General features: G+C 32.8%; 1 protein-coding gene across 1 annotated transcript in view; it reads right to left on the bottom strand.

Annotated features, from left to right (window-relative positions):
- Nucleotides 1–13,001, bottom strand: part of ND-42 (NADH dehydrogenase (ubiquinone) subunit ND-42) — a 34,170-nt gene that overhangs the window by 14,984 nt on the left and 6,185 nt on the right. The window contains exons 2-3 of the mRNA XM_069834109.1: nt 12,899–12,985; nt 5,143–5,353 (exon numbers count right to left, since the gene is read on the bottom strand). Of these exons, the coding sequence (XP_069690210.1) occupies nt 5,143–5,353; nt 12,899–12,985 (298 nt within the window). The remainder of the gene's footprint in view (nt 1–5,142; nt 5,354–12,898; nt 12,986–13,001) is intronic.

The following is a 13,001-nucleotide window of genomic DNA, read 5'->3' as shown; positions in this document are numbered from 1 at the left end:
GTCATTCCGATACTGATTGCAGCAGACACGCGCTTCTGACATATAAGGAAATTTTTTATGACTTTTCGTTTACAGGTACAGTAGAACCTCTATTATCCGTGGTAATGAAGGGGGTTGGCTGAACGGTTAATCGAAAAAGTCGTATAACCCGTACTATAGAAGACTTCCATAAATTAAGTGTTGCAAAATGTAGTTTCGTAATTTTCTCCGTGGTATGTGTTTTAACACATTAGGTAGTGGTTCATTAGTTTTAGTATAATAGCGCTGCTGGAAAGAGTGGGTGAAGAAAGATAATTCTGAAATTGATCAGGAAGAGAAAAAGGAATTGGCTGGGTCACTGACCGAGAAGAAACTGCCTACTGAAGGATGCACTGGAAGGAATGGTGAACGGGAGAAGATTTCGAAGCAGAAGAAGAGATCAAATAATAGACAGCATTGAGATATACGCGTATGAATCATATGCGGAGACTAAGAGGAAGGAAGAAAATAGGAAAGACTGGAGAATGCTGGGTTTGCAGTGACAGAGCACTATGAATGAATGAATATCAATGACGGGTTTCTAAGGGTCAAGGAAACTTCCTATTATGGATTTCTGTGGAAAGATAGGAAAAGTATAGGTCTCATGTTATAGATTTGAGTAATTTATACACTTTATCCTTGTTTTTTATTAAATCTCGCACAGTTGTAACTCCAATCTCGTATTCCGATGTGAGATGAACCACAGTTTCTCTTTTCCAAAAACCACTCAATTATGCACTTCTCTTCTATACTTACCAGAACATGTATTCTTTTGGCATTACTGGAAGACGTTTCACAGAGAAATTAAACAAGTCACTCGAACAGTAGATCATAATGTGTAAGGGCAAAGGCTTGTAATATAAAAAAAAATACGTGCTAATGCATTGTGCAGTACTCAATATTTTTTCTGCAACAAAAATAGGAGAGAATTGCAGACGGATAATCCAACAATCGGTTAACAGGGTGACGGATAATCGAGGTTCTACTGCATTGTTTTCTTAAGATATCTGTGATCCAAAATAAGAAAAAAATTAACAATCTTCTAAGAAACAAAAAAAGATGACAGATTATATTTGTTAAACTAGTGTTTTATGATATTTTGTAAAACTTGTGTTTCTTATTTTAACATTCTGTCCCACTGAAGTACTGGATAATATTATAATGTTTCAAAATGTTTTGAATAGTTTACATTTTGTATTTGATTTTGAAGTGTCCTATTTTAGTAATTAAACCATCAGAGTAACTTTTACAGGATTTTAAATAATAAAATATTTTTGGGATAATTCGCGACTTTTGATATTTCACAGAAGTTCGTGCATTAATTACTGCAAATTATCGGAAATCGACTGTACTTACATGTATGTTGTACAATATCTAACCAAGAGTGTGCAACTGAAAAATGTCTCTGAAACAAATTAGAGCTTTCAAATAGTAAATTATATTATAAATAAAATTATACAATTTTACAGCATAACAGTTACAATTAGCTTATATTTCAAAATGAATAACTATCCTCCTACTTGGAAGTTATGTTGGTAATAATATTTTCCTATTTACTGATATATTTTTTCTTAAAACAATAAAAATTAGTAGAAGATATAGGCAAAATAAATGTAATACTACCAATTAAAAAGACAAGTGTTTGACAGAAATTTTTACACACATTACATTTTGGGCATATTACATGGCCTTTAACCATCTGGTCCGTGTGTCCAGTCTTTTATAATAGCTGCAAGTGGGTCGAGATTTCTTCTTTAAAGACAATTTTTTAGCAGTTGTTAAGTTTGCACTTTTGGCCTTTGTTGTTTTCTTAGATGTTATAGTCCGACATAGATAGCGCTGAACTTTCAGATGGAGAAAGAAAAACGCATGCTAAAGGCTGGTTCACAATAAACCAGGAACGAGAATCAGAATGAAAACGAGAAACAGAGGACGTGAATATGAAAATTTTTGATTCTCAATAAACCGAGAACGTAGACGACTATGCATATCGATATGTATGTCAATAACGATATGTAAAGTCGATATTACGCATTCTGATGTTATTTGTGTATAATTGACCAATGGCGTTCTCTCATGAGTACAAGGCAGTCAACATAAACACAGGTTAACCAACTTCGAAATTTCAACTGAAACATTTCATTAAGTACAGTAATATAAATATGCCCATCCATCTTTATTATCACAATCTATTTTAAGTCTACCATAACATTAAATAATTAGAGAAGAAACATTTGTAATAGAACAAAAATGAACACAACAGTAGTTATTGAATTGAAGCATGAATATGTAGTGTGTAATACAACCAATACAGTAATAAAATATGATTCGCTTCCGATCGGTATTGAAAGATGCAGCTATTGAAAGACACGTCATCATCTTTATACGAGGCGCGCCGCTTATTGTAAACGTTAGTATTTTCCTCAACACTCAATATTAGAATCTCATCAAATAAAATTTGCTCCATGGTGCACAGCACAGAACAAAATAATGCATAGATTATGTCACGGTCTTCTTGCTACAAAATATACGACGACAAAATAGCTTTTAGATGGCAATAGAATGAATCTAGTGGGCTGTGATCGGAAACGTGAACGCCAAAGTTGAAACTTGGCCAACTCTTCGTTCCCGATCCCGGGCTCCGGCAAGCTTTTCATCAATTGTGAATGCTCACATTTAAATGTACACATTTTAACAATTTTACTGTTTTCGTTTTCGTTCCGATTCTCGTTTCCGGTTTATTGTGAACCAGCCTTAACTCTGTAGGACTTAACTCTTTAAGTGGCTGGTGGAGGCATTGACTGCATGGAAAATGTTGCAAGTGCAGGACATAAGATACCTTTTTTTTCTGATATGAAGTGTTTGATTTTTCTCATGCAAATACATATATTCATCAAATCTAAGACCTTCGGGTTTGATAACTTGAGGAAGATCGCTGAAATTAGAAGGGATGTCTTTTACGTGCTACATTCACGATATCATCAATAACTGCACATTCATTTTCTGGAAATGCCCTTTCAAAAGAGCTGAAATAGAGGTCAGTCTGGAATTTCCAACTGACAAAAATGAAATTCCATACATACTATTTTTCTCAGTCATAAATCTCAACAAGAGGTATCTTAGTAAGACATTATTTTTATTTTGGCTGACACAATTAATCTGCATGACATGTTATATTGTTGTTGTTTAGTCAACTGTCCGAAGACATGTCTGAATCTCAAAAGTGATATCAATAAGGCACAACTTATGAGCAGGAGATAACGGGGTAGGGTAGCCAGTTCCTTTCCCCCCTCCATCGTATACATCGCCGATTAGCTACATATTACACTAGTCAGACCACTTTTATTGTTGTTTGCAGTAAATTACATTTTCAAAAAAAAAAATGTTTTTCTTTGAAATACTCTTTGATATGTATGGAATGCATTGCATAACATTTTGTGGGTATTTGTGCCCTTATCGGATGTTGAGACGTCATTTTTAAACTTCCTGCGTTATAGATTTTTAAATCACTCGCCCACTTTTATCGGTTTCCTGTAACTTCATTTTTTCTGCTACATTGCCAGACAAAAATGGATATAATTTCTGAACTATTAAAGATACATGCATGAAATTTAGAACACAAGACTATTACGAAACGTTTCTCTGTGACAGAATTTTGTTAATTGATTTCATTTTAAAAATACGTCCGTTTGTTTGCAAGAAAGGAAATCAGAAAATTGTTATTAAATTTTAATTGTTTATTTTACAATCGTAGGGACAAATATCAAAATTCTGTTACAGGCAGTTTGTAGAACATGCTTTTGCAAATACATTGCAAAAAAAAAGTTTGAATCTATCTTTAAAAATGGTTTAGATATATCGGTTTTAGTACAATCCTGCATTGGGTATATTTTTTTCAAATTTGGGCCCCCAAATAATTTTTTTTTTCAAAATATTTAAATTTGGTTGAGTTCCTACAGCTATGAGCTCTCTACATACAAAAAATTAATATTTTACACCAAATAGGAAAAAAGTTTTAAAAAATCCATCCTCTCCCCTTAAGTTTTCAATTTAACATTAGAAAATTATTATAATTAAATTCTTAAGTATAATTAATTGTGCACTTGCTATTACTAATAAAAACTATATGTGCTGAAATATACAGGAGGTTACAGATGGTCTTGTACCTTGTGCTGTCTATACCATCCCTATATTGTTGTAAAAGATCAGTTTATTTAATTTCACTTGACAATGAAAGCTTATGTTATAAATCTAAAGGTACGATCACACATTGCTACTTTTGCAGCGATGCAGTACGAAAAACTGCGCAACTCTCGTTCAGCGACGTGTGAACAACGGTGCAACCCAAAAAGTAGCGGCTGCCGAACCTGCTGTCCGCTACTTTTCCATGCTGTGCGCAACTTAAAAGTAGCGACGTGTGAACAGGGTTCTCGGGGTTGCAGCCGCAGCATTTTTGATATCGGTTTTGTTGAAACTTTTGCTGCGGTTGCAACCAGTGTTGCCACCCATATGTGCCAATGATAACTTTATTGTTTGGATGTATTTTAATGTTAGCTGTGATGAAAATAAATTATTTATAACAGTTATTAAATACACAACACAGTCTGAGCATATTTGCTGACAATATAATTCACTTTTTTAATTTTCTGTAGCGTAGTTTCAAACAGGAGGGTTGCCAACATTGATTACGTGAATATGCTGTTGGTTATCATTTAAGTATATAGGCGTTTTTAAAAGCTTTATAGTAAAAATAATGCCTATTTCTGAATACTAGTTAGGACAGAAAAGCAAATAATAGATAAGTAAGCTTTCGCATGAGTTTATTAATAATGCGAACATAACCACAAAATGTATATTGAGAAGTCAACACGGAGATGGAAACCTGCAGCATGACTGCGGCTGCAAAAGTAGCGCCTTGTGTGTGAACAGACTCGCAACCTCCAGTTGCAACTTTTGCTGCACTCGGGTTGCGCAGCACGAAAAGTAGCGTGCAGCGCGCTACTTTTGGCTTACGTGTGAACACGACACGCAACTTTTGCAGCTGCAGTACAAAAGTTGCGTAGCAAAAGTAGCGACGTGTGACCGTACCTTAAATAAGATTAAACCAGAAAAATCACCACTCACCCAATCTCTTTGAGATAACGCTGCTTGTAGAAATACTCCATATCAGACAAATATTGCTCTGTGAATACTTTGGAGTTCACTTCATGGGGAATATTTCTTGCTGTAATGCGTTGCTGCACAGTTGACACTGGGACATCCAAGTAGATCACAAGATGTGGTTTCATCAACTCCCCAAGTGTATTGCTTTGGATGTCGTAGTACACATTACGAGCTGCAACAAATACATCTGCAATTACCTACAAAGGAAGTTCGTTACTTTTTCTTTTTCAGATAATTATAATAAAACATTTCGTCATTATACAGATTCAGAATTTTGCAGTAAGTTATTGCAGAATAACTTCGTTTACAATGATGAAGCTCCTGCAGACTACATGTCCATACTTTTCATTATTCTTACAGCACATAAAACATTGACATTTGAAATAGCAGCTACTTCAATAAGAAAAGGCTTTTCTTACAATGAATATTAGAATACTAGCCGTACCTATGCGCTCCGCTGCACCTGTCAGAAATAAATATAAAGTAATTACATAATTAAAATAGGACGTTTGATCCAGGGAACATTCGTGTTTGATAGAAGGATAAATCGTTGAATATGTTACTTATTTTAAATTATATTTAAATAATTAAAATGCGGTCATTTTGGTCCAGAGAGCAATCATTTGGTGCAATGACAATTCCTTTAACATGTTTCTTAATTATTATTACATGTAACCATAGTTTAATGAAGACTGACATATCATTTAGTTTTAATGTGTATACTTTATATTACTTGCTATATGTTTCAGAAGTTACTGTAATAACATTGTAGAATTATGTCCAGCTAGAGAAATTACTCTTTCCAATGGTGAAATAATAATTAAACAATTAATTAGCTTCCGATATTACTTCATACAAACACAGAAACATTCTCTTAGGCTATGTTTAATAGCTTTCGATTGTTGTTGTACAAGGCCCCTTATAGACGAAGTCATTTGTTTTTATTTCAGTACAGCGCCTTAGATGGCGTTGTTATTGTAATTTTAAAACTCATTTATCTCATTAAATATCAGTCCTATCAAAATTTTGTATAGAATAAAACTTATCGAAAATTATTTTTAAAGAAACTTTTGTTATGTAATATTTTTCATGAAAATTAATAATAAGCGAGATATTTCGATTTATTTAATTCAGGCCCCCTTATAACCCCCCCTTTTAAATAAAGTATTTTGAATGCCATATAGCCTAAAATCTAAGTTACAACAAACTTAATTTATATTCCAATTTTCATATAAATTGGTTCAGCCATTATCACGTGAAAAGGTAACAAACATCCAGACAGACAGACAGACAGACATACAAACAAAAATTTCAAAGAAGCGATTTTCGGTTTCAAGACACCAATTATTTTTGGAAAATCGAAAATTACCAGAAAAATGTTGGCTACAGATTTATTATTAGTATAGATTCTGAAAAGAAATCACATTGCATTAACTGAAAATTATCTGTCTTTCTATTTATGATGTTCACTGTGGTACCATCGATAGCCATTTGTGTAGCACTGTTTTGAATTAACATTTGTACTTTATTTCGCAAGATTATGACAAAGTAAACTCTATTACCTTAATTCTTTATTTCTCAAGTACAATAACATTTCAGTGCTGCAAACTCTTTTACTGTAAATCACTGAATGTTAATGTAAAATTAATGAGACAAAGAGTACGCTTCTGCTATTATAGTCTGGATCAGCTTACTTAATACCCAAAGGGTGAAACCTAACCATTTTTCCCCTAATACTACATATGCTAGTGGATTATAGTGACTTTCTAGCTCTCAGGTTGAATTTTCTTCTACCAACTTTGTTTCAAATTTCGGGTACTGACAAATACTACAACTGGTAGTTATTTTCTGTTATGTTGGCAGCAATGATTTCGGTTTACAGTAAAGCAAACTGATGAAAATGCAAGCAAGTAAATACATTTTTAGGTTAGGTCTCATGAATCTAAACTCTTTAGTCAAAGCAATAAATTTCATGTTGCCTGACAAAATAAATTGTAATATTAGATCATACTAATCCTAATTACCAACATAATATGCGAGAAGTCCAAGAGGAAAATATACTATTTCATAAATAAATTACCGGTATTGAACCATTTAGGAAACATCTCGCAACATAAAGATGAGATGTGGTAAATAAGCAAGACATTGTTATTGTTAACACTATATTATTATTACTAGCCGTACCCGTGCGCTCCGCTGCACCCGTTAAAAATAAATATAAAGTAATTACATAATTAAAATAGGACGTTTGATCCAGGGAACATTCGTGTTTGATAGAAGGATAAATCGTTTTATATGTTACTTAATTTAAATTGCATCCAAATAATTAAAATGCGATCATTTTGGTCCAGAGACACTCATTTGGTGCAATGACAATTCCTTTAACATGTTTCTAATTTTTATTACATGCAACCATAGTTTAATGAACATTGACATCATTTAGATTTAATGTGTATACTTTATTTTACTTGTTATAGGTTTCCATTGAATTATGGTAATAACTTAATTGTAACCCTTGTTTTCTACGTATTCAGTAAATGGCGCTTGGCCCACTATGGTTCTGAACCCTTCAAATAACTTAAATTATATTATATAATATTACATTACATATATTATATTATATATTATATTACATTACATTATATTATATCAGAAGTTACTGTAATAACATTATAGCATTATGTCCATCTAGAGAAACTACACTTTCCAATGGTGAAATAATAATTAATTATATAAATAGGTTAATTTAGCTTCCGATATTATTTCATACAAACACAGAAACATTCTCTGTAGGCTATCTTTCATAGCTTTCGATTGTTGCTGTCCAAGGCCCCTTATAGACGAAATCATTTGTTTTTTATATCATTATACGGCCTTAGATGGCAGTTATTTTAATTTTAAAACTCATTTATCTCATTAAATATCAGTCCTATCAAAATTTTTCAAGGAATAAAACTTATCGCCAATTATTTTTAAAGAAACTTTTATTATGCAACATTTTTCACAAAAATCAATAATAAGCGAGATATTTCGATTTATTTAATTCAGGCCCCCTTATAACCCTCCTTTTAAATAATGTATTTTGAATGCCATATAGCCTAAAATCTAAGTTACAACGAACATAATTTATATTACTATTTTCATCGAAATCCGTTCATCCATTATCGCGTGAAAAGGTAACAAACATACAAACAGACAGCCATACACACAAAAATTTCAAAAAAGCGATTTTCGGTTTCAGGGTGGTTAATTATATATGTTAGGAACAATTATTTTTGGAAAATTGAAAATTACCAGAAAAATTTCGGCTACAGATTTATTATTAGTATAGATTATTATTTCAGTACGTAGCATTGTGATTTCACCCTCTTTGATGATATCTGGTATTAGTTGGCAACACTGAAGAGCTGGCCAAATTAGACTTTTAGGAACTACTCTTACGTGATCTTCACTATACAAGCCAGAAATGGCCATGGTAGAATAGAATTTCTGCTTGTGCAGTTAGTTGAAGTGGTTTACAGTGCTGCCAATTTGGCAAAAACACAACTATCAAAAGTTTCTGTCTTATTGGACACTGAAAATCTTAGAAATTTTCTCTCTCAATTTTTAAGCCATGAAGCTGGCATGGCAAGTTCAAAACATTACATTAAACATGCTCTAAATCAGGCACAGGCATAATGGAGGGGAGGTAATTATGATCCATTCATCCCTTCCACAATATTTCAGACGTGTTTACAACATATGAACTTGGTCTCCCTTCAGCTTAGAGATGTACAAAACTAATGTGGTATGCCAATATATTAAACATTTCAAATCAAGTACAATATCGAGGGCATCATACCAGAAGGGCAACCTATTTATGTTTGAAAACAATCGTTCGAGAATTAAAATGGGATGAGGAAATATCAAAGAAAGTACCTTGTTATGTAGACAAGGATAGGAAAAATTATTCTATATTTAAATGGCTTTAATGTAAAGTTGCAGTTTTGTTGATGCTTCTGGCACGATGCCCTCGATATGTAATATAAGCATTCATATGGTAACTATGGCTTAACATTCATTATAAATAATAATTTATAAGCTCTAGATTGCCTATACTGTTTGGTCAGGCCGAGTCTGTCTATATTAGGTTAGACGCAAAGCAGTTATGAGATGATGGGCTGTCAGATGTGTACAGCTAGATTCAAAGATTGCCAGCATCTTAGCTGCGAGATTACGTAAGTTAGGAGACTTGTAATTCGATAATATTTCATACAATTCCTTGCTGGTTTTATCTGTCATTTGAAAAAGTGTATTGTTGTCTACGACTTGCCTATGTGTTTGAAATGCGATAAATTGATCAGACTGCATTTTCAACTAGTAGTAATTGTGGATTTTGGATTTTCTAATAACAAATTATTCTTGTAGATCATCGTTTATCCTGCAATAACTCCTATGTGACATATTTATCGATTTTCTGATTTTTGCTGTATTAAATAACTTAAATAGTGATACAGCAAATAATAAAATCTCCTATGTCATCATATTTCTTTCTTTCGAAAATGTAAGAATTCACTCCCCTGCCATTGGATGAATAAATGTGTTTTTTCCTCCTACTGAAAAATTGTATATTTTGCACATAGGAGTTATTGCAGGAACAAGGACAAGATTCTTGAAAACTTTCTCACTATTTCAATCTGCACAACAAATTATAGTAAAATAATACATTGCTTTATCACATGTAAATAACTATTTTATTAATATAAATCATTTTAAAATTCTAAGTGCCGTTTGATATTAAATCTCAACTGAAGAGTTGAGGCATTGAATTTTACTTTTATTCATAATAACAAAATAGTCTTGTTCCCATGTTTCTTGGAAATTAAAACGAAATCTACAATGTCTTCGCTATATTCCATCACTTACCACTCGGTAATGAGTTTTGGAATAATATTCTGGGGAATTCCACAGATAGTAACATATTTCTATTACAAAAAAGAGTAATTAGAATAATAGTAGGTGCCAAATCTAGGGAATCGTGTAGAACTATTTTCAAAAAACTACAAATAATGCCCATTGCTTGTCAGTATATCTTTTCATTAATAATCTTCCTCGTATGTAATCATGAAAATTTTGTAACTAATTCAACAGTTCATAGCATAAATACACATCAAAAAAATGATTTTCATACTCCATCGGCAAGTCTATCGTGCTATCAAAAAGGAGTGCGTTATATGGCAGTAAAAAATTTTTAATAGCCTCCCTATTGATATAAAAAATGAAACTCCAAACATAAGATTATTTAGGGCCAAATTAAAGAAATACCTAATTTCTCACGCCTTCTATTCTGTAGGTGAATTCATGACATTCAATAACACTTCATGAAATTGATACTAAAACTATGTGTTGTACTAGTAGACTATATTGTAAATCTCGTCTGTATATATTTCATCCAGACTGTGACTATAAATTAAGATTTTATAATAGTATTAAGTTTTTTGACTTGTTCCATATTCTAGCTGTAAGCATGTATGAATACCATGGAATGTTTATAAATACAATACAATACAATACACATCCCTGATTAGAACGCTATGGTACTGAGTTCAACCTCTGCTTGCTGTATGTACACGCAGAAGGTTGAATATTTGAGGAGGGAGAAATGAAAGGTTGGTTTATACAGTGTCTGTACAGGAACACTGTGCCCATCCCTGCTCTAAATGCTCAGACATCAGCAGGTATAGATAGTGCTGCCCCTAGGCAGTTCTAAAATTTGCCACCCCTCCTTATGTCCTTATCCCACAAAAATCGCACAACACTATGCTGCTCTTCACAAGTTGACAGTAACATGTGCGCTATCTTTATTGTGTAGTTGTATTGTTACTTTCTGATCCACCATCGTAGATGTAGGGGCAACTATTGTACCTTGAAACACTTTTCACATTTCATTTTTTTAATTTTGGGAAATGAAATTTTCTAAATTAAAAAAATGCTTGAAATAATTATTGAAGATTTCTTTAAAACTTCCTGTATGTATTTCCTAGTTTTCAGACCTATTAAGTATGGAAAAAATAAAATGAAGGATATGTAATGTGATCCAAGGTACAACAGATACCTTGGAACATCCCTCTTGTAAGTTGGAGCACATGGAATATAGATGGGAATATAGTTGTAAAAACTGACAATTATATTTGAAATGTATTTGCGATCATAAACTATAGCAGGCTTCTCTAATTAAAATTTTATTTCCTGGAGGAGGAATAATTGCTTTAACAGCTTTCTTTATGTCAAATCAATCAATCGATCTTAACTCCAGATTCACTTCATGACATGATCTTAAAATGAAAGAAAAACAAAAACTCCTTGGAATATGTTCCATGGTACAAGATGTTTTTGTGTTCGTAGGTATAAGTGGGTGCACATTTAAACAAATATGGCTCCCAAAACTAGAGATTCGAATAAATCATGGAAAATAAAATATGTTATTACTCACCAGATGATAGGGAACATACTGTAGGTATTTGATTGATAGTAACAAATACAAATTGGTTTTGTGTTAGAAAACATATACCAGTGAATGAAATGTTTATGTTTGGTACTAAAAAATTGTTTTGTGCGAGATCGTGCGTATTTGCTTGTTTTCCGCACAAAACCAATACACGGTAAGTGTGAAATACCACATTCAGTTTTCCCAACGTAACACACATAACTATTTCCCTCTTCTTACCACTTAAGCGCGACATTCATTTTACTGCTTTAGGCTTTTAACATATTATTTTTAGAGACGTTTAACATAGTAATAATTACAAATTGGAAACTTACCACTGCAATTTCACCTAAATTGCAATGTTAATTATTGTTTTTAAATATCTGCAAAAATTAAGTAAAATCTACTACTACACGAAACTTATTGCATTCCTGATACAAGTAACATTAAGGAAGCCGTGAAAAAATCAACAAGACTCCAGATGCCGATGTTATTACTGCAATATGTTATATAAATAATATTGTTAAAATATTAAAATAAAAAATAAATCATTACATAACCTTACCGTTTGTTTTAAGTTCGCATTTATAGACTGGGGGGAAAAAAAAGACAGACGTATATCACGGCCTGCTGGAGTATAGTAAACATAGAAAACATTTTATAGCAACAATGTTGAAGAAAGATATTTTGGTTTTCCGAAGTTGCCGTCATTAAACAAAAACCAACATGGAGATTTCATTGCAACTAATTAGAAATTCGTCTTTCAGGTATGTAATAAATGATCTTCGCACAAAATAATGCACGATACACGAGGGGTATGTTTGTTTTCATGTTCTCGGAAATTAAAAAAGCTCAAATACGTTTCGCTTTTTCAATCTTTTCCTCGACCATGAAAACGTCAACATACCGCTCTTGTAAAGTATATTACTATTGTCCACAGAACTCACAATTTGCAATAAATCAAACCGAAACTATGACCAGAGCTACTTTGCAGCTTTCTCTACAATCTACTTCAGTCTGAGTCCTCTATGTAGCAGCAAAAATTAAAAAACAAAATATATTCAAATGTACACTATGATGAAGGTACAACAGTCTCCCCTATACATTTGGTAAAGTATGTGCCCTGGACCTCTATTGTGGGAAGATAGCCCGGCTGATGTTTACTACACAATTAGGCCTACTACCGATTTGAAGTCTAAAGATGTCTTTTATTAAAAGATTAGCTTCACGTTTTAATCTTATAAGACTTGCCTCCTTTGCTTACGTAGCCAGATTTGAACATGGTCTCCAAGAACACAAAGTCACTGTAAACACATCGCTCCAGTACCACTCCTTGTCCTGCAAGAAAACAGCA

This window comes from Periplaneta americana, chromosome 8, assembly GCF_040183065.1.
Source record: "Periplaneta americana isolate PAMFEO1 chromosome 8, P.americana_PAMFEO1_priV1, whole genome shotgun sequence".
NCBI lineage: Eukaryota > Metazoa > Arthropoda > Insecta > Blattodea > Blattidae > Periplaneta > Periplaneta americana.
This window is presented reverse-complemented; position numbering and strand designations above follow the sequence as displayed.